Source organism: Petaurus breviceps, unplaced genomic scaffold (assembly GCF_028583685.1).
Source record: "Petaurus breviceps papuanus isolate PSGF00001 unplaced genomic scaffold, PetGlider_PUasm1.0 90925, whole genome shotgun sequence".
In the NCBI taxonomy this organism is placed as follows: Eukaryota; Metazoa; Chordata; class Mammalia; order Diprotodontia; family Petauridae; genus Petaurus; species Petaurus breviceps.
In genome coordinates this window covers 21579082-21602729 of record NW_027187380.1, presented here as the reverse complement: position 1 = coordinate 21602729, position 23648 = coordinate 21579082, and the positions used below count along the sequence as shown (strand labels likewise).

The window sequence follows — 23648 nt, the reverse complement described above, 5'->3', positions numbered from 1 at the left end:
GTAGTTAGCTATTTTGACACCATGAAGAGAATCAGAAAAAGACTGGAAGCAAGTCCGGTATATAAAATGTTATAACTTCCCATGGAAGTCAGAGTGTGAAATTGGTCCAAGTTAAGAGAACATGCAATGCTGAGTAATTTGCCTTTTGTGAGTCATAGTTCTAGAACTAGGAAGGACCTCAGAGTCCATGTAGTTTAACCCCCTCATTTCAGACATGAGAAAACTGAGGCCCAGGGAAATTAAGTAACTTGTCCAAGGTCATGAAGAATTCTAGACTAAAAAAAAAAATCCCCAAATATCTTTCACACATAGTGGGATGGGAATATGAGCTTTGGTGCCCTGGCACAGTTCCATTACAAGAAGGGTATTTTGAGATCTGGTTCACATATTTGTAATTTTCCAGTTTCAGTCTTGCACTTTCTATCCTAATTAATTGTAAAACCTGGTAACAGCCCCAAAACTGCTTTAGCAGAAGGTGAAGGACATACTTCCTATTTAAAGACTCAAAAGCATCATGTGATTTCTCTGGATAGAGGGGGGGGCAGGGTGATCCTGAACTTTTAAAAATCAATATTCTGCTGTATTTGGGACCTTTATTAACTCCTTGGTACCTAGCACTGAGATCTCTTAGTCAAGGAATATTTTTTGCCAAGGAGACATTTTACTGTTCTCATTAGCATAATTCTCATTTGCTTTCTGGTTAGTGAGACCAATTCATAGATCTACCACTAGTGTTTTAATTTCTATTTTCCCACAATTCATTGACTATTACCATCTTTTTTTCATCTTTGCAATTTACTGGGGCTGAAGCAAAACTTTAGAGTTGTCTTGATATCCATTTCTTTTATTATTTGGACAACTCTTAACAACCATAGCAATCTTATAGTTGTTAATAGTTTGCAGGTCATCTTTGCAAACTGTTGATATGTGTTGACTATTTATTGGAAAATGACTTTTGGTGTTATATATATTTATATTAGTTGTCTATATATCTTAGATATCAGACATCTGAGATCAAAGGGATTTAATGAAAAGACTTCCCCCCCCCCAAACTTCTTGCCTTCTTATTCTAGTTGTGTTAATTTTGTTTGTGCAAAACCTTTTTAATTTCATATAACCAAATTATCTGCCTTAACTTTTGTGATCATTTGTTCCCTGTTTAATCAAATATACACCCCTGAACATAGTTGTAAGAGGTGTCCAGTATGATTCTCCTCCAATTTTTTAAAATGATATGAACCATAGTACATAGAATGTGTCAATTCTGGTTTCAGGATTTGAATTTTTGTTTTTCTGAGCTGTACAATCATCAAATATGAACTTTTCCATATATGAAGAACAGAGAGACTGAACCTGAAACTAATGTCTTTATCAAATAAAGCTTATTTTAAGAAAATAATAAAATTAATTTAACATAGTTAAAAAACTGTCCTGCTTATCTGTCTTCCATTGAACTATCTTCTGTCTACTTACTGGTGTCTTTACATGCTTCATTAATGCTCTCTTGTCTTTTTTTTTTCATCACTATCACAAGTTTATGTCTCTATTATGACAGTGAGTAAGTGACACAATGGAAAGAGTCCTGGGCCTGGAGTCATGAAGACCTGAGTTCAAATTCTACCATAGGCACTTACTAGCTATGTGATCCTGGGCAAGTCATTTAATGTCTGTTTCCCTCAATTTCCTTAATTGTAAAATGGAGATAGTAATAACATCTACCTTGCAGGGTCATTGTGAAGATCAAATGAGATATATTTGTAAAAACTTTAGCATAATCCCTGACACATAATGGGTGCTATACAGAGGCTTTTTCTCTCCTTCCTCTCCTTATTCACTACCTCCCCCCTGACCACTCCCCAAAGCCCTTCCTTGTAACATATAAATGCAGTCGAGCAAGACAAATCCACACATTCATCATGTCTAAAAATGTATGTCATATTCTTCACTGTCTAGTCTATCTCTTTTCTGTCAAAAGTAGAAAGCATGCCCCATAATTGTTCTTCCAAAGTCTTGTGATCTTCCAGAGATTGTTGTGTTGGACAGAGTTCTTAAATCTTTCAATCAATCAGTCAATAAACATTTATTAAGCACCAGTCCCTGCTTTCTAAGATCTAAGTCTAAGTCTTTCAAAGTAGTTTTTCATTATAAATTCTTTACTTGCTGTTATCTTTTTGATTTAAATTGCTCTCCTGGTTCAGCCCTCTACATTCTGCATCAATTCATATAAATCTTACTAGGTTTCTTTGAATATGCTGCCTTCAATTCCCCAACTGATGGACATCTACTTAGTTTCTTGTTCTTTGCAAAAACAAGAAAATGCTGTTATGAACATTTTTGTACACATGGGTGCATCTTTTATTTCTTTGGGTTTATAGTCTGGTTATATGGTCTCATGGGTGATCTAATTATTTCAGACATCATAAGGATTCTTGTTTGGAACAGACCAATTTAATTTGAAATTTAAACCTAACCCTAAAGATAACTTGGGGCTTCGTATCAAGAAAGTTTAGTTACGTATGATGGATTACTTAATAAAAAGAAAGATAAAAAAGTATATGTCAGCTGGAAAAAAACTTTTCTGAAGAGATTGAACTGTTTTCTGGTTAATTTCATACTCAAGCTAGTTTCTTAAATGCAAGGCAGAATCATAAAATGAGGGGGGAAAATACCTCTCAAAGACAGAATAAGTCTTTGCTTCCTTCCTAGCATAGAGCTAGAGCATAATTTTTTTTCCTAGTTACCTAAACTAACTAAATAAATCCCATAAACATTTTAATCCAATAAGTATTTATTAAGTGACAACTAAGGCACTGTGCTCAGTGCTGGTAATACAATTAATAAAAATAGACCATGGCCTCAAGGAGTTTACAATCTAATGGGGGGAAGACACACAAAAGGAGGAAGGAAAGCTGGGGTGGGGATAGAACTCTAGGAGGCATCTAGCATGGGAATATATTGTTCTGTGTAGTAGAAGCCAGGTAGAACAGCAGATGCAAAGTAGGGCAAGCTAAAAAGCCATGGAGGAGTTTGGTACTTCATTCTCTGGCTGTCCAATCAGAGGAGGAGAGGAGGCTAAGAAAGGTGGTGTCAATCAAGGTAGTTAGCAGCATGGTGGTGAGAGTAGAAGTATTTTTTTTTTTGCTTTTTGGAGGGCAATTGGGGTTAAGTGACTTGCCCAAGTAACACGGCTAGTAAGTGTGTCAAGTGTCTGAGGCTGGATTTGAACTCAGGTCCTCCTAACTTCAGGGCTGGTGCTCTGTTCACTGTGCCACCTAGCCACCCTGAGATTAGGAATATTGACCAAGAACCATTTTATCTGGTGGAAATAATATTAGTATATAAATGATCTACCACCCTTTATGTTTTGCAGTCATCTCATTTAAAGTAAGGTGATATAATGAAGTATGAGTTTGAGTCTTCATCTCAGTTTCACACAAGGAAAAAAAACAAAATAAAATAAAACACTATTCCATCCAGCTACCCACCAAACAGTATTTGTGCCTGCTGTGTGTTTAGAATTGTGCCTGGGGAATATGGGCGATACAGGATGAATATAAATTATATTGTTAGAAGATGCCTCATTTTCCACTTCAAGTAGCTGGTTTCCACTTATTTTTTTCTACTCTCAGTGTCCTAGCCAACAACAGTGAGAGACTGGGTCTTAACTATGTAGGAGAAATACAGACATTTGTGTTGTGAAATGAAGGATTGGCACGATATAAAATGCCATGACTGAAGCTATTAGTGCCCATATCTGTTGCCCAACTTCCTTGTCTTGTTGCTGAACTTTCTTGTCCAGATCTCTGACGTTATGCTGCCAAGTCTCCTTGTTTGGTTTCTTGAGACATTTTATCTAACTGATTTTTTATATTGCTATGTGTCCTTGTCTACAAGACTGTCTTTTGTTGTCAATTCCTAGTTTTGTCATCCACAGCTTCCATGACCAGCATGCCCTTGTGCTTATCTCCATTTTTCTATCTTTGCCTCATTTCAGGTCTTATAAGACTAGACCCTTGCCTTCTGTTAATGCCCCACAGTTTGGTGGCAATACTCAGTCTCAAAGGCTATGGCTAGCTGTCTCCTAAACATGTGCCACTAATCACAAATAGATTTGAGGAAGAGGATGTGTATGACTCAGTGTAAATTCATACCTTTACTGGGAAAAAAAAATAATTAACAGATTCCATGTCCTCATGATGATGAGTTAGTAATAACTTCCTTATATACAAAGGATGACACCATTATTATAATTCAATACATAGTAACAAAATATCCTACCTTTGGGCCATGAGCTAATACTCATCCTTCTAATTATGACGTTTTAAATCTCAAAAGCAGAAGTGTTTAATACTTGCAGTATTGTATTAGGCATTCAGTTTCCTGGGGATCATTGATTCCCAGGAGAAGACCTTTAACTTTTTTGTGACTTTGTTGACCTTTGTAATGATAGGGATGATAATAATAACTTCCGAGCTTGGGTTTCTTCACTTTTTTTTTTCTTATGTCATGGACCCCTCTGGCAGTCTGATGAAGCTTCTCAGAAGAGTGATTTTAAAATGTGTAAAACAAAATACACAAAATTACAAGGGAGATTGTTTTCAAAATATTTTTTAAGTTAATAGAGCCCAGGTTCAGTACTTCTATTTAGGGCATATTGTAGAAAACACCTATAAGAAAAACATATGATAAATGTTTCAATTCATATATATATATATGTATATATATATATACACACATGCACACATATGTTTATCTATCTATATCTATATCTAAGTGTCTATAGATGTAGATGTACACATATACATATAAATTACACATATAGCCATCCTCAACTTTCATGGGGGGGTACTGTTCCTATGAAAGAGTGAAATGTCAAAAATGCTAATGTTGATACTTTGAACCTATGGGAAATGGGGTTACATTTCTGCAACCACCAAAAAATGTAATCTTTCACTAGAAGTTGCTGAAAATAGACTTTTCTCCACACAAAACATTAATTTTGATGATATGCACTTTTCTTAACACAGTAACCATGAAATAATCCATAAAATGCAATACACCAAATGAAACTGGTAATGTGTAAAACGTTTTTCTCACAGGTAATTCCCTAGAATATTGTGCTAAAATCTCAATTAAAAATTATTTCAGACAATATCACTTTTTATAGTACACGGAATCTACAGTACCATAAGTACTATTCAGCAAACACAATTCATTTTCTAACCTGAATTTTATCTTCTATTGTGTCTGATAACAGTGTGAGAACATTGTACTGTGGACTATACTCTGAAACCTCTCTACCTTGACCAAGGGAGAAATTGCTGGGATTTTAGTTGTTGCTGTCAGAAGACTCCAGGACTGGTGAAGTCTCAACATCCCCTCTAGCACTCTGTCCTTCACAACTAGTGGATGGTTTTGAAGATATTTGCTTAATGCACCTTTTAAAAAGTTTACTTATTTTATTTTTAATTTATGGAATAAAACAAGCATTTCCATAACAGTATGATAAAAAAGTTTATTGCACATGAAATTGCAAATCTATTATGCCCAACTTGGCTATTGCTTTTAAATATATACTAAAGTTTTCATGTAAATTTCTTGTTTTTTCCTTTTCTTACCACCCCTGGAGATGACTACCATAAGATACAAATGTGTGTGTGTGTTTGTGTAAAATCGTTCTATACATGCTTCTATTTATCAATTCTTTCTCTGGATGCAGATAACATCTTCTTTCTTTTTTTTTTTTTAAAGCAATCGGGGTTAAGTAACTTGCTCAAGGTTACACGGCCAGTTATTTCTGGGTGTGGTGCTGAGTATCTGAGCCCAGATTTGATCCAGGTCATCCCGACACTGGAGCCGGTGCTCTTACTCGCTGAGCCACCTGGCTGCCCCTAAGCAATTGGGGTTAAGTAACTTGCTCAAGGTTGCACGGCCAGGTGTTTCTGGGTGGGTACTAAGTGTCTGAGCCCGGGATTCGATCTCCAGGTCTTCTCAACACTGGAGCCGGTGCTCTTACTTGCTGTGCTACCTGGCTGCCCCTAACATCTTCTTTCATATGTCCTTTGTAGTTAATCTGGCAGTTTATAATAGTCAAAATGTCATTCACTCAAAGTTATTCTTAAAACAATATTACTGTTACTGTATACATGTTCTTTTGGTTCTGCTCACTTCAATCTTCATTATTTCATGTAAGTGTATCCACATGGATCCTCTGAATCAACAAACAACAGGCCGTGGAAGCACCTCCCTCAGGAACCAAGGTTAGACCTCCAGAAATTTCACCTCAAGAACTTTAACCTCACAGCCTCAAAAGCTGAATGTACCTTTTAAGTTCCTTAAGGGTCTCAGAGTATGGAAACAGAAACAAGTTGATGTTTAGCTTTGAGTCTGTGATGAATGGATTGGCAACTCAATGTCTCTAGCCAGCTGTTCAATTATGCCAAGTTACCATTCAAGCCTGGAAATTGTGAATGGCACAATCTCTTTTCCCATCTACCTCATATAGCCATGAATGTGCTCAGTTGCCAATGTGAAATTGAAAATGAGTTTGCTAATAAAATTTTTTTGAAACTTGAAGTTGTGAAAATTAAATGTGTAAATGTCGAGAATCAAACATATATGCACACACACATACATGTGCACACGAACACATCATGCACATATACATGCATATGCACATGTGTATTAAATATATATACATACATAGAGTTATATTTATCAGATTCCACATCAAATATATGTTTGTGAATCACTGAGACTCCCAGACAATACCTATTGGAAATTTCTTTAATTTGATTTTTAGCTAACACTTTTTACTATCATATCACACTATTGTCATGTATTGAACTTGCTGTTCATTTTCATGTGAAATTTTATCTAAACATATATCCCCTTTAGGATACTATTCAGTTGTGTTTTTTGAACTGAAAATGTAGATTTTTTTCTTAATATACTTCAGTGAGAGGGAGCATGGCATAGTAGATAGATTGGTAGCCTTAAAACCAAGAAAACCTGGGTTTAAGTTTTGCCTGTTATACACACACTATACGCTGATGGACAAATCACTTACATTTTCAGGTTCCTCAGGAAATTCTCTAAGACTGTAAGTTAAGGTTGAGTTTCTTATCTTCATAAACAAATGGAATTTCCATACAAGGAGTTCCATATATAGATGAAATCCCATGTTTGGATCAAGAAAAAATTGTAATTAAAAGCTTCAAACGCTATGACTCTTAGGGTAGTCTTCAAGAATTTCCATGACCAAAGAAATTAATTATCCTGTAGTCTATACAGTAATGACCCTCTTCAAATTTAGCTAGGCTAATCCTGGGACAACAGGCATATAGCCATGTTCAGGCCCATGCTCGGAGCTTTTCCAGTTTGGTACAACCTTCCTGAGCTTGCTAGTGTACCCTTTGAGAAGCAGCTATCACCTCTGGACCAGAGCATGGCTTTGAATTAGGATTTTAGTATAGGTTCTTTATGAAATTTCATACTAGTTTTAGTTATTGGATCCATTCTATTGGTTTAATTCTTCTAATAACTATAGAGGTTATCTTACTTGATTAGAAAGAAATTTCCTTGAGGGAAGAGACTGTTGTACTCTTATATTTATATTACCAGTGCTTGGTACAGTGCTTGTGTTAGAGCTTACTGAATGTTTTTCATTCATTCATTTATTCATCTTACATATTAATGATCTCTCCCAACTCCAAGTCATCTGCAGTTTGATAAACATGCCAGCTATGCCTTCATTCAAGTCATCAATAAAATTTTGAAATGGATAAATCTAGTTCCTGTTGCATAGAAAGTCACCAATTGAGAACTATTTCTATTATTTGTTAACTATGAAATCATCTGACAACTAAAGCAAAAAACCACCAACATTCTTTCAAAAGCATTTACTCCTGCTTTGAAACTGATGGAGCATCACTTAAACCACAAAAATCTGAGTAAAAATTAGTGCGTCACGAATCAACAGTCATGCCTGGAGAACACCCAGAAGAAGATTTGTTGGGAAAATGTCTGGACTCAAAGGCCAAACTTGTTTATGATTTTTTTTCTTCCCCTTTGGCTCTGGCACACCTGCTTCCAGATCTCTTTTCCTTACAGTTGAGTCTTGATTCTGCTCAGGACCACCTGTTAAGGGATGACGCAGATCCAACCCTACGCACATCCTTGCCTTGTTGCTGTCTTCTGGCAGTCCAGGCTTTCTGTTTATTTACTTCACTGGACTGGGAAGGCAATAGATGGGGTGATATTTTTAGCCTTCATCTATTAGTGGTTTTGTTTTCTTTCTGCCACCTCTTTCCTGGGGAGCTAGAAATAAAGTTCATCTTCCATAAAGCTGAGAAAGTTGTCAGCTCCTTCCTTCCTGATGACATGAAAGACCCAGCAGAGGTCTGATTGAAGAAATCAAAAACTTCAAAGCCTTTTGCCCTGAAAACACTAACAAAATGTGACTCCACATAAGAGTATTGGATCTCTTCAGTCAGACAGTACATAGAGCTGTTGCTTGAAGTCGACAGTAGTTCTTTCTTTTAATTTTATTTCCTTTTTTTCTTATGTATTTGACAAGCATCAACAAAAAAGAATGTTTCCATGTACAAAAAAGAACAGAGAAAGAGGAATGTATATAAAAATATGAATCTTGTTTTTTTAAAAACTATAAAGTTTGATTTTTATAAAAGAATATATTCAATATATTGAATATATGGTAGTTCCAATACTCCCCCTCTTGTCTGTGTCACCTTCCAAACTTTCTTCTGTTTTCCTCTATGTATTTAAAATTTTTTTCATTGACTCTCTCTCTCTCTCTCTCTCTCTCTCTCTCTCTCTCTCTCTCTCTCCACTTCCCCATAATTTCTACTCTCTGACCCCCAACTCCACCCCAAAGCCCTTCCTTGTAACAAATAAATATAAGCCAATCGAAACAAAATATACTGGCTGTGTTACTCCATCATGCTATTATGCCCCTTGTTGTTGGCCTGATGAGACTCAACATGGTTGAACCATGAGGACTAATGATGTGTAGGTAATCTTGTCTGATCTTTTACCCTCTGATAGTCAAATTTTACAAACCAAAGGATTTGAGGACCCCTGAACTACAGTCATTTTGGACAATGGTGTTTGCATCAAAGTTATCTTTTCCTAATGCTTGAATGGCAGCTGCCAGCAATAATCTTATTTCATCATGGCAAAGTACTGCATTTAGATTGATGATTACCTATCAAAAAACCAGGGAACAAACTTGCTATTAATTTTGATGCCTTCATAGCAATGCTCCTTCTGATCAATAAGCCATATCTTGTTATTTCTTGGAATATGTACTTTATCTAACAGGGATACTTAACCTAAGGCTCATGAACTTAAAATGTTTTTTATAAGTTTATTTCAATTTAACTGGTTTCCTTGGTAAACCTATGTATTTTATTTTATGCATTTAAAAACATCAATCTGAGAAGGGGTCATAGGCTTTCAGTAATCTGCCAAAGGAGTACATTAAATAGAAAAGGTTAAGAACTCCTGATCTACATCTTTTTAACAGTTTATGATTTCCATTAGCTTGATCTTTTTGTTGGCTGGCTCCTGTTTTAGTCATTCAACAAAGAATGCTTTCTGGAAAAAAAAAGTGTACTGTTAGCTATGTTCATTAGCATATTCAAAGCTTTTAATGTAGAAATAGAAAAAAATGTGAAAACATATGGTTTATTATGACCTTTCTAAGTTTTATTACCGCTGTGAAAAAAACAACTATCATCTTTTTCCAAGCTTCTATTCTTCCCAATTAAATAATGCAACCCAGTTGTAACTTGCATAGTTTCGTGTCTTTCCAAAGAAAGTAAATTTACCAGGGAGCTAATTCGGTTTGATCAGTATAAATAATTTTGAAGCATTCTGTAGCTGTGTCTGCACACACACAAAGTAGTGTGCAGAACTGAGCCAATTATCTAGATATCTTAAGCAACACAAGATGATTTTGTCTCTTTTATTTAGATCTTTTAAGTCAACGTGTTTCTTTGTTTTTGCCTGAATAATCCATATACGTTTGTTAGTTCTTCACTTTACTTTGCATGTATGAACACAGCTAAAATTATAACTATTTTCAAATCACTAATTAAACAATTACACTTATGTCATAAGATGTTAAATTTAGAAAATGTTGTTGTTCTATATTCTTCAGAAATAGTAGAATTTAAAATACAATATCCTTTTTTTATTTGAGTCTGCCACTATTGCAGGAATTAGGAAGGATTCAGAATCTATTACTTAACCACTTTGGAGAAGGATTTATATGAGCAAATTCAGCCCAAGCATCTCAGGAGAAATGTCTCTAAAATTGAAGAGATGAAGGATTGATTAGGATTGGCCATCTGGTGATGTTTGAATGAGATGATTTCCAAATACTCTGTTTCAAAAATTGTTCCACCCTTCTAATAATGCTAAATGAAATGGTCTACCTTGATTTCAGGCACAGGTCCCTTATTACTTGAAATTCTGTGAATTTTTTCATAGGGTTACTCAGGAATTTCCCCAGGGTTGCCTAAAATCAAGCATTTAGAGAAATACTAACATATCGATACAAAGATAATATCTCAGTTATAGATTTCTAGGATCAATTCAGAGATAAGTGACAAGTCAGAAACTTGCAACTCATGATTATTTAAAGGATTTTTTGAATAGAACTTGTTTATCCTAAATGTATTCCTTCTTGGGCAGAGGCAGTCAGTTAATATAGTTTATATTGTAACAAATAACAGCAAATAATAATGTAGTTTATGTCACAACACATCCCATTGATTCCATGTTTTTCGACTCTTTTCTATTTCAGTCTTTCACAGCTAACAGTTTCCCATATGCTCGAAGAAAAGCAATGCTTCTCATTTATGACTCCCACATTACTTGCTAGTCTACTACACAAGTAGATTTGGTAGGATTTTGTGGGAATGCTACTGGAAATACTACTAGATGCTATTATTTGAAACATCTTGTAATAGAGGAAATTAAATAAAATCCATATCCATAGGTAGAACTTTCGCTGACAAAACTGTAAGTTATTCCAAGTTCTCCTTCAGTGGCATGTTTCTGTTTATGCTTATTTTTCTCCTTTTTTTGCATTCATTCCACCTTTTAGTTATTTTCTAATGTTTTCCTACTCCCCCTGTTTTCTCCTGTCACAGAGCAAAATGATAAAGTAAACCAAAACAAATTAAGGTGTTACTCTGTGTTATTCCTACTAATATCTCTGAAAAGATAACCATTAGAGAACAATAATTAAGTCAATGGTGAAATTTCAGGCACCTTCATGGAGGGGTGATTGGACATAATTTTATATAAAAAGTTTAAGTAGTTGGTGTTCCTGTGGAGAGGAAGGTTGACTGAGTAGAACTTATTGATTTTTCTTCCTTCCATTCTTCTGGAAATGGGTGGAGCTGAATAATTCTTTCTTAAAAAAATTTACTTATTTACTTTTAGTTTTAAATATTCACTTCCATAAGATTTTGAGTTCCCAATTTTCTCCCCATCTCTCCTCTCCATGTCTCTCCCCTCCCCTGCCCCAAGACAGCATGTAATTTGATATAGGCTCTACATATACATTCATATTGAACCTATTTTCACATTAGTCATGTTGTAAAGAAGAATTAGAACCAATGGGAGAAACCATGAGAAAAAAGAAACAAATGAAGGAGAGAGAGCAAATAGTATGCTTCAATCTGCTTTAATCCATAGTTCTTTTTTTCTGGATGTGGATAGCATTTTCCATCATAAATCCTGTGGGGTTTTCTTGGATCCTTGCACTGCTAAGAAGAGATAAGTCAAAGTTAGTCATCTCATGATGTGGCTGTTACTTTGTACAACATTTTTCTGGTTCTGCTCATTTCACTCAGCATCAGTTCATTCAAGTCTTTCCAGGTTTTTCTGAAATCTGCCTGCTCATCATTTCTTTTAGTACAATAGTATTCCATTACATTCATATACCACAACTTGTTCAATCATTCCCCAACTGATGGACATCCCCTTAATTTCCAATTGTTGGCTGCCACAAAAAGAGCTACTAGAAATATTTTGTACATGTGGGTCCTTTTCCCATTTGTATGATCTCTTTGGGATACAGACCTAGAAGTGGTATTGTTGGGTCAAAGGGTATGCACAGTTTTATAGACTTTTGACATAGTTCCTAAATGCTGTCCAGAATGGTTGGATCAGTTCACAACTCCACCAGCAATGCATTAATGTTCCAATTTTACCACATTTTCTCCAACATTTATCATTTTCTTGTGTTAGTCAATCTGATAAGTGTGATGTGGTACCTCAGAGTTCTTTTGATTTGTATTTTTGTAATCAATAGTGATTGAGAGCACTTTTTCCCCTAGAGCTTTAATTTCTTTAATTTCTTCCTCTGAAAATTACCTCTTTATATACTTTTATCAGTTGGGGAATGACTTGTATTCTTACTACTTTGACACAGTTGTCTACATATTTTTGAAATGAGGCCTAATCAGAGATACTAGTTATAAAAATTTCCCCCAGTTTTCTGCTTCCCTCCTAATCTTGGTTGCATTGACTTTGTTTGTTAAATTTAATATAATCAAAATTATCCATTTTTCATTTCCTACTGTTCTCTATCTCTTATTTGGTTATAAGTTCTTCCCTTCTCCACAAATCTAACAGGTAAACTATTCCTTGCCCTCTCAGTTTGCTTATAGTATCAGCCTTTATATCTAAATCATGTACCCATTTTGGTGTAGTGTGAGAGCTGAATAATTCTAAGGTCCTTCAGTGTGTGACCTTCTTTTTGACTATGTCCCTTTTCCATTTACCATGTTGAAAACTGGAGATTTAATCAAACTGAGTCAAATAGAAGTTAAGGAACTTTATAGCTAATAAATATCTGAGGCTGGATATGAATCGAGGTCTTCCTGACTTCAGGCCATCTAGCTACCTAGATTTCTTGGGGATGTCTGGAACAAGTGTGATCAAGGCAACATAACATTTGAAATATTTTTTTCTTTTTCTGGGCTTCTGACATCAAACTGCTTCCTTTCATACTTGTACATGCCCAAACATTCCTGACATATCCCCCCAGAGATTCCTTTTGCAAAATTATTATTACATTATATTTACATTATACTTACTTGTGATCAAACAGTTTCCCAAACTCATCTAAAATAGAAGTGAAAAAAAAACCCAAAACTAATACCCTCCCGTACCCCCAACTCTACATTTTTTCATCATAGAACTTAATAGCTTAAGGATATTTTTGATGACCCATCATGATGGGTAGAGGGTTGGTGCCAAAATGCAATCTAAAATTCCTTAGATTCACTTCAGAGGCGAAACCTGGATACATTAATCCAAATTGTGAGAAAGCAAAAGTGAAAAAAAGCTGTTTTTTGTTAATGAAAATTCAGTTTTAGACACAAAATTAATAACTCACATTTATATAATGCTTTAAAGATTGCAAACTACTTTTCACACATCATTCCATTTGATGTTTATAACATTCTGGAGGTTATGAGGTAATTGAGGAAACTGAGGCTAAGATATTTTAAGTACTCATGCATGACCAAACTGCTGTCTAGTACCAAATAGTACTTGGTCTCTTCTGTGTCCAAATACAATACTCTTTTTTCTTTAAATTAAATTAAACAATCATTTATTTATTTATTTTTGGTGGCAATTGGGTTTTCAATCTGTGTCCTCCTGATTTCAGGCCCTGTGTTCTATTCACTGTACCACCTAGTGATACCACCCCACCCCCATCCAATTCCAACACTCTTTCCAATATACCATACTCCTCTCAACTTTGTGATGTTGGTGAGACAATCAGGTTAGCTAGCTGTTTAAATAAGAAGCTGGGATATGGGATACTAATCATATAAGGAATATTTGGTGTAGGGGCAGCTGGGGGCCCAGTGGCTAGAGCAACTGGCCTTGGAGTCATGAGGAGCTGAGTTCAAATTCAGACTCAGACACTTACGAGCTGTGTGATTCTGGGCAAGTCACTTAACCCTGATTGCCTCCAGAAAAAAAAAAGATTACAAGGTATGTGAAAAATGAGTTTGATTCTGGATCTAACCACTTACTAGCTATATGACCTTGGGCAAGTATTTTAACTTCTTTTGGGCCCCAATTTCTCTAGTAAAATGAAAGGGTTAGATTACATGATCTCTAGTGCCTTCTAACTTTAGATTGTTTTATGACAGTTCTGGTGATATAGATGGAAAAAGCCTATAATGGCCAAGGTACAATTTTCTAAGAGGAAATGCCATTTCCCTCCCACCTCTTATCCTTTTTTCTAAGTGATTTCATCTGATGTTCTGGATGAAGCAATTTTCCCCAGGTTCATCAACAAGGTGGAGAAAACTAAGACAGTTCAGTTCCCCAGTTCCATTACCATTTGTAATTTTCCTTTGTGTTTCTTGTATGTCTACATTCCAAAGAGTAAGTGTGAAGTGGATTTTTCTGGGAATTCTGGGGCCTCTTTCTTGAATTTCTCCATGCCTGAAAGGAAGCCATGAGTAGTGAAGAGGAAATGCCTGAGACTGTCTTAGAGGAAGTGTAAAATTTGAAATATTTTCCTCCTCTTTAAGTCATGTCTATGTTTTTATCAACAACCTGTAATTCAGAGGATGTAACCTTAATTATTTGTTTCTTTAAGAAAGTGTCTTCCCTGGGTATGATGCTTGTCTGTTGTCAGACATCAAGGCTTCTAACAGACTTTTAGAAGAATTTCCCCAAATGGTCAACATTTTTTTATATGTACTTGTCCCAGTTTCCTTGGAAACTATAAAGCTTTCACGAAGAATCAGACAGGCCAGTAATTCATAATTTGTCATTATCTCGTTGAATTTTAAACTCAATTTTTAGGGGATATTTTCAGTTATTTCCATCATGTGTGATTCTCTGTGACCCCATTTTGGGTTTTCTTGGCAGAGATACTAGCGTGGTTTGCCATTTCCTTCTCCAGTTCATTTTATAGTTAAGGAACTGAAGCAAACAGGGTTAAGTGACTTGCCTAGGATCACACAGCTAGTAAGTGTCTAAGTCCAGATTTAAATCCAGGAAGCTGAGCCTTCATGGTTTCTAGCCCAGTGCTCTATCCTCTGAGCCACCTAGCTGCCCCAGACTCACAAACAGAAAGTCCCAAAGTCTAAAATCAATCAATGAATGAGCTAGTTATCAGAGAGACAAAGAACTGAAGTTTCAGCCTACAAGGAGATTACTTTTTATGACAATTTTTACACAAATAAATTACACAAAATGCATACAAAATAAATTTAAGGTAGTTTTGTGACTGAGGAGGAATAGGTGGGGATTGATCAGGAAAGATTTATAGAAAATGATCCTTTTCTGAACTTTGAAGGAAGCTAGAGGCAGAGATGAGGAGGGAGTTTCGGGGTACAGGGCAGCTTATATACATGTATAGAGACTGGAGATGAATGTCACGTGTAAGGAACAGCAAGGTCAATTTGTTTCTATGATAGAGTGTGTGAAGAGATGCATAATGGGTTTGGAAAGGGAGGTTGGTAGTAGACTGTGAAGGACTTTGAATGCTAAAGAGAACAGTTTTGTATTTGATACTGGAGATAATAGGGAGTTACTGGAAATTAATGAGCCAAGGAGTCATTTCTTTATGAAAATCACTGACAGCTGTGTGGCTTTGAAGGATTACATGGAGGAGAGAGTTGGGGTGAGGAATAGAAGGTTGTTTATTGCAGTAGTTTAGGAAAGAAGCATGAGGGTGGTGGCTGTGGGAATGGAAAGAAGGAAATTAATATGAAAAATGTCTTGGAGGTAGAAGCAGAAATTTCATAACTAATTGGATATGTGTGGTGAGGGAGAGTGGAAACTTGAGGATTACTTCCAGGGTCAGAGGCAAAGAAAGATTGATAAAAGGGTAGAGGGATTTAGAACAGGGAGCTAGCTAGGCCTCAGTCACTGATGGTGTGAATCACTAGAACCTTCAATACAATATTTTTCAGTCTATAGCAGAGGAAAAGTAGAACAGATCAACAATATTGGAGAAGGGACAGCATGAATCATTGGAAAGAGCACTTGATTTAGAGTCAAAAGACCTGTGTTCAAATATCAGCTCAGCTCAGTTTTCTTATTTACAAACTGAGGGGATTGGAAAAGATGACCTCTGAGTTCTCTTTGGGATCTAGATATATGATGCAATGCCAAATTCTCTGCCATTCCTGATCAGTGTGTGGGACTTCTGGGTTCTGTCACCTTCACACTTGACAGTAGTCTATCCGTCGCATAGTGATTTATAGAGATGAGGAAGCAATCCTACACTTTCCCTTTTTCCAGGCATCAGAAATAGGGAAAACAAAATAAAGGCCACAAAATGTCCAGTTATTATATCTGACTATTTATGCAACGAACGTCAGGTTAACATAAATAGCTACTAGTGATGGTTATAAAACAGATTAACAAATTAAGCAATTACATGAGATTCAAGAGTTCAAGATAGTAACAGGGAAAAGTGGCAGTGTACCGAAGACCTCATTATTGAACAGTATATACAATTTTCCATCACTAGAATTCACAGGTCACTTTAATACTATAGTATGACTGCCCAGGTATCGCCTTCTTCAAGGGCAGCTAATTGGTACAGTGGATAGAGCATTGGGCCTGGAGTCAGGAAGACTTGTGTTTACATCCAGCCTCAGACACACACCTGCTAGCTGTATGACCCTGGACAAATCACTTAACCCTGTTTGCCTCAATTTTCTCATCTATAAAATGAGCTGGAGAAGAAAACGGTAAACCACTCCAGTATCTTTGCCAAGAAAACCCCAAGCAGGGTCACGGAGAGTTGGACATGACTGAAATGACAACAAGGGAAGGAAGGAAGGAATAAGGCATTTGTGAAGTGCTTTATTGTTGTTGAGTCGTTTTTCAGTCATGTCTGACTGTTTTTGACCTCATCTAGGGTTTTCTTGGCAAAGATACTGGAGTGGTTTGCCATTTTCTTCTACAGCTCATTTGACATATGAGGAAATTGAGGCAAACAGGGTTAAATGACTTGCCCAAGGTCACACAGCTAGTAAGTATCTGAGGCTGGATTTGAACTCGCATAGATGAGTCTTCCTGACTCTAGGTCTGGCACTTTATTCATGTGCCACCTAGCTGTGCCTATGAGGTGTTTAATATGTTGCAGAGCACTATGCTCAGAGCTAGAGACACAAAGAGAAAAGGGAGGCATTACCTGTTCTCAAGGAACTTTTATTACTGCGGAGGAGACAACACATGGAAAGTTTTAGTCAAAAATCAGATGGAAAGGGCCATGATGCTTAGTGTGTGATGGCAAAGCATTTGGTAGAAACTCTTCTTTAATGTCATTTCAACTGTTTCTCATGTTGAACCATATGACAGCACCAACAACTTTGATAGCAAGAACCTTCTTTTCTGGCTCTTCAAAAGGTATGATTATAGTACCTGCAGCAGCAGTTGATGGGTTGCCTCTTAAAAGGAAGCTGCTGAAGTGATAATGGTGTCCTAAAGGTATGAGGTTGCTAAAGCAGTGCTGATAGGAAAGGGAAAATTCTTATTGTGAATATGTAGGAAACAACTAAACCATTTCCAAACTAGGAGCAGTCATTATTATCATCCGTACTTGTGAGGTGGATGAGCAAATACATAATGGGAAAATACAATAATAATAATAGTTAATATGTATATATATATTTTACAAAGCACTTTACATATGTTAACTCACTTGATCTTTACAATAGCCCTATAAAATAGCTGCAATTATTATCCCAGTTTTACAGATGAGGAAACTGAGCAAGTAAGTGACTTCTCTAGAGTCATGCAGTATTGAGGCAGGATTTTAACTCAGGGCTTCCTGACTTTCTTGCTATGTAATTTGCCACTTATATATGAAATAGAAGAATTGTAGTCGGTGCAGTATTACTGTCAAAGACTCCTCTTAATTTTTCTTTAAATTTTATTAATATTGCTTCTCATATAAATTTTATTTTAAAATAATCCCTTTCTCCCATCAGGCCATTACTTGTAAAAAATAAAGAGGAAAACCAAAAGTGATTCAGCAAAACTAACCAAGTTCAATGGCATATGCAATATACTATAGTCCTATATACTATGTCCAGCACCTATAGTTCCTTACTTATTCAAAGAAGTAGGGGAAGGTGTATTTCCTTATTTTTTCTTCAGAGCCAAGAAAAGATTCCCTTTAAATAAAACTTGTTAACACTCTGAAGTTTTATCTTGCCTGGAGACATGAAGGAAATAAGCATTTTTTAAGTGCTTACTATGTACCAGGCACAGTGCTGCTAAGCAGGAAAATGAAGTATTATGAATATCAGTTGACTTGATCAATTTAGAGATAGACAGCAATTCATTTTATATATAGGAATTATTCTCTAAAACAGGTATGTATTTGTTACAGTTAGATTAAAAGCTCCATTCAACATCTCAACCTTTCTCTGTTTCTGTCTCTGTCTCTGTCTTGCCCTACCCCCCTTCTTATAAACTCTTTTTCTGTTACTATGATTCTGCTTCTGTCTATGTGCTGGATACAGCACATCCTATAATCGCCTTAACAGGCCCTGATGACCCATAGCAGTAATGGAAACTGCAACACAGGTGGGAGATAACCTTTGACAGGCTCACTCTAACTCTTGAGCTGCACCCTCTTCACACAAGGCCCAGCAGGAAGCTGCTTCCAGCATGCTGAGTTCCAAGGAAGAGATAACTGTGGGAAAAGCACCTGGTAGGAGTAACACTTCATCCAGGAAGAAAACAGGATCTAACTTATAAACAACATCCTCACTCCATGAGTGAGTGCATTACTCCTTCCAGAGTTTGTTTCGAACTATTCTTGCAAGTGTCTCATGAGAATCTTTATTGGAACAGGATAGTTCAAGGCATGAATCAAAGCTCCAAGATTTCCGGTGGACATCATCAAAACATTTTTTTCCTTCTTACCTTGAAACACGAACAAGGCTGGCAATGCAGTAGCTACAGTCACTGTTGAATGTGTTTTCACTGAATAAAATTGGAAACACCTCAAGTCTGAAAATATTATAGGGGAAGTTATGTCAATTCCTTTAGTCACTAACCTGCACAAGATTAAAGGAGGAAAAGTTTTATTTTTTTCTCTAAGCATCTTTTTCCACTCTGAAAGTTTAGTTTTTATTAATTCATTTATAACACATCAGCATTATTCTGTTAATCTGAGAAACTGAGATTTTCCTTGGCAGAGGACACACACACACACACACACACACACACACCACACAGATAAGTATAAAACATATAATCTATTAACTGTATATGATTATGTGAAGAGGATAAGGTCAATGAGTGAAGCCCAGTGATGTCTATAGTTTATTTGACTTTTAAAATTGTGTAACTGTTTTCAAGTGGAGACAACATTTACCTAGAGACTGAACACATCAGCAGTGGAAATAAATGACCAAAAAAAAAATCATCCTGTTAGGGCAGTGAAATGGCTTAGAAGGGAAGGGAAAGGGAAAGAGAAAGGGAAAGAAATAAACATTTGTATAGCTTCTACTATGTCCCAAGCACTGTACTAAAGCTCTTTACAAATATCTCACTTGACAGATGACTTTCAGTTAGAAGTTCCAAGTCAAAGCTAAAGGGAAAGGTCTGGTGAAAGGTACATTGGTTCTGAGTCAGAGGACCTGAGTTTGAATCTTGACCCTATTACTACCTGCCCTGACCCTAGGCAAGCTGTTTTAATGTCTGGGCTTCAGTTTCATTTGTAGAATGGAGCACAGGGAAGGTTAGATTCAATGATATAAAGTTCCTTTAAGGTCTAGAGCCTACACCAAGGCCAAGGATAGGATTTGAAAAAAAATTCTGGCCTACACTTATGATTAAATCTGTGATGAAAACTCTTTCTGCTAATGAGGAATAGGCACTCACATGTAACTTATAATCTTAGTAGCCTGGAAGCACTTAGAAGTTAAATGACTTGTCCGTGCCTAACCAGTATGTATCAAAGGCAGGAATAGAGCCCAGATCTTCTGGCCCCATGCTCAGCCCCATAGCCACAATGCTGTTTTACTGCTATACATTCTCAACATATAAAATAATTCACTTATTAGAGTGACTTCAGGTTTACAAAGTATTTGCCTCTCAAATACTCTTGTTAGGTAGGTAGAATGCAAGTATTTTCATTCTAATGCACAGCATGATGCCTGCACATAGTAGTTGCTTACTAACTAAATGGTTATTGAATTAATGAGTCCCAACTTTATGCATGAGAAAACTGCAGGTCAGAGAGGCTGAGTAACATGCTGTTGGTTATATGACTATTGAGTGTCACAGCCATGATTAGGACTAAGGTCTCCTATCCTTGTTGATCAGTCATGTCTGATGCTTTATGACCCCACTGAGGGTTCTCTTGGAAAAGATATTAGAGAGGTTTGTCCTTTCCTTCTCCAGTTCATTTTACAGATGAAAAACTGAGGCAAACAGGGTTAAGTGACTTGCCAAGGGTAACAGCCTAAGTAAGTGTCTGAGGCTGAATTTGAACTTAAGTCCTCCTAACTTCAAGGTTGACACTTTATCCATTACACCCCCTAGCTGCCTGAAGCAACTGCTTCATGTAACCTCAGACACTTACTAGCTGGGTTATTCTGGACAAGTTACTTAACCCTATTTTCCTCAATTTACTCCTCTGAAAAATGAACTGGAGAAGGAAGTGGCAAACCACTCTAGCATCTTTTCCAAGAAAACCCCAACTGAAAATGACTGAACAACACCAACTCCTATCTTTCTATACATTATCTCTGTGTTCCTTAATCTTGCAGGGAAAAAAATAGTATAGAGGATAGGGTACTGGGCTTAGGGTCAAGAAAACTGAAGATAAAATCTCCCTTTATTTCTTATTGGTTGTATAACCCTGGATGCTTTATGAGGGATTTCATGTCCTTTAAGCTCCCTCCAGCCCCCAAATATATGTTCCTATAAAACTAGGACCTGAAAAAGTTTTAAGAATAATTTTAACTTCTCAGGGATTTTTCTTCTTATCTGTAATATGAAGTGGTTGGAATATATAATTCATTCAACAAAGAACTACCAAGTACCTTATATATGCAAAACACTATGACACAGTGAGATACAAAATGTAGATAAGGCATGGTTCCTCCCTTTGAGGAGTTTACACTTTAGTAGTAGGTTGAGCTAGAAGTATAATACATAATATTACATAAATACATTATAGGAGTGATAACAAGATTAGATGAACTTTGAAGCCTCTTCTGTAGCTAATGCTCTGATTCTTATTTATGAATACGGGAGACAGCCTTAAGTTGTTAAAGTCAAACATTGACTTCTCCTACAGTCTCATGGCAGAACGGGGAGGGTTAAAAATAATATTTTCAGATTTAGATGGGCTCTGACATTCTAAAGAAACTGTATGTATACACACATGAGATTTGCAAAAAAACCAATAAAAAACAGAAAACTTTTCTTTCTGTGTATATATACACATACGCGTATGCACATATCTATTGTTGCTGTTTGTCCTTCATTCTCTAAGAGGACCATGACGTCAGAAGTTGCAAGTTAATTAGAGTTAAGTGAGGGAGGGCTGTGGAAAGTCACGAGACTCACTTTCTCCTTCAGAGCCATCTGGGTCCAGATCAGGACGACTGGAGATGGGCCCTCCACACATATATAACCATATAAACATGTATGTATATATAGAAATAGATATACCTATGGGCAAATAGGTGGCACAGTGGATAGAATGCTGAGACTGGAATTGTGAAGACTAGAGTTCAAATTTGGCCTCAGATACTGCCTAGCTGTGTGACCCTGGACAAATCACTTAACCCTGTCTGCCTCAGTTTCTTCATCCATATAATGAGGTGGAGATGGAAATGGCAAACCATTCCAGTATCTTTTCCAAGAAAACTCCAAACAGGGTCACAAAGAATCAGACACAATTGAACAACAACAACAACAACAACATACACACACATATATGTATATATACACTATGATGTAGGAGATATAATTCCCAAATGACAAACGGGCCATATTTCATCCTGATAATTTCCATCTAACTCTGCCATTGAACTGATTTCCTGTGCTTACTTACACTTCAAGGATAAACCATGAGAATGATAACAGTAACATATGTTTCTATAGGGATTTAATGTTTATAAATAACTTTATTAATAATTATCAAGTTTGGTTAATTGCAAGTATTTTTCTATCTCCTTTAAACAGTGGAAACTAAGGTGAAATGATTTTACTGCAGTCACATAGCTAGTAGGTGTAAGATCTAGGATTCCAATCCATGTTTTTTGCCTCTAAATTTAGTCCTCTTTTCATTATACCACAATATACTTGACTTGGGAACAAATTGGCCACTGTTAATTCATTGTCTCCTAGGATGTTAGCACAAGATGGCAGCCTTCCACTAGTTCTGTGGTTTCTACAGCTGGAAACTTCCTTTCCATCCACAGCTTTGGGTGATGAGAGTATTTCGACCCTTGTTAAGTTTTCTAGTTGCCAACAAGGGGAATTGAGGGACATATTTCTTTCACTGACTTTGATGAATCATTTCTGTCTCCTTGAGATCAGGAACTGCTTTAAATTTCCTATGCTTCAGGGGATGGTGTTGAGGTTACCCTGGACTCACCAATTACATCCTCCCCTTTGCCCTTGAGTGAACTGAGGCATTCTATCCGGTATACCTCTGTGCTGGTCGAAAACGTGTGAGGAAGCAGTATTCCTGCAAAGAGTTAAGAAGCTTTAACTCCCTTCAGGAAGTCTGTAGCTGAAATCATAACTAGAGAGGAAACATTAAATGTATCGTGGGAGAAAAGGAAAGCGCTGTACTAAAGTGGTTACCCTGAACAGAGGCTACTGGAGCATCCTGCTGAAAACTTCCTGTTTTGCTATCAAGTTAGAAAACAACGTAAAAATCTCATCTTAAATGACTGGCATATGAACATTTATTTTTACACTTTCATTACTTTGGCTAGGGCTTACTCACTAGGCCTTATGGTTTCCTAAAACATAGCACTAGTGTATTCAATTGTGCTCCACCTCCCTTGCCTTTGTTTGGCTTCCTCTGTTATGATTTTTTGGTGAGGTGTTAATAATGTTTGTATCATTTGCATGAGATACTAGTTTGGTGTCTTCATTACATCCTAGGTTGGACTTTTCCCTGAGGACTGGGCACCCTTTACATTGTTCCAAGAGTTTAGTAGATAGAATCACAGCTCTTGAAGGAAACTAGCCCCCTTATTCACTGCCAGCATTGATAAGGAAGTAAAACTCAGAGAGGAAATGGTTCAAAAACCTTGAGATTCAAATTCATTGCAAAAAAGAGGCACCCATATGCTTCTGATCTCAAGAGAACTTCAAAATAGAATAAGGTGGGTTTGCATAAAAAAGAGGAGCTCCATGTTTTCTTGTTAGAAATTTTATCTTTTGAGAAAGTTTAACATATTTGGACAAACATATTCCAAGTGCTTTCTCAAAAAGGTTTATATTGCAGAAAAAAGTTTTTTAGAATAAAGGCATAATTACTCTAAATAAAGAGCAGCTAGGTGGTGCAGTGAATAGGGTACAGAACCTGGAGTCAGGAAGACTAATCTTCCTGAGTTCAAATGTGACCTCAGACATGA

The 23648-nt window shown here is 36.5% G+C and overlaps 1 protein-coding gene across 2 annotated transcripts in view; it reads left to right on the top strand.

Moving 5' to 3' along the window:
- MAP2K6 (mitogen-activated protein kinase kinase 6) overlaps positions 1 to 6546 on the top strand; it is a 208887-nt gene extending 202341 nt beyond the window's left edge. Inside the window, exons 12-13 of one of the 2 annotated variants that reach the window (XR_011166137.1) lie at positions 5258 to 5651; positions 6194 to 6538. Coding sequence is in view for 1 of the 2 variants with exons in the window: in XM_069076538.1 (XP_068932639.1) it covers positions 5258 to 5290 (33 nt within the window). In the remaining variant the exon portion in view is untranslated. Of the gene's footprint in view, positions 1 to 5257 lie in introns of both variants that reach the window. The other variant, XM_069076538.1, reaches the window with a different exon arrangement.
- The last annotated feature ends 17102 nt before the right edge of the window (positions 6547 to 23648 follow it).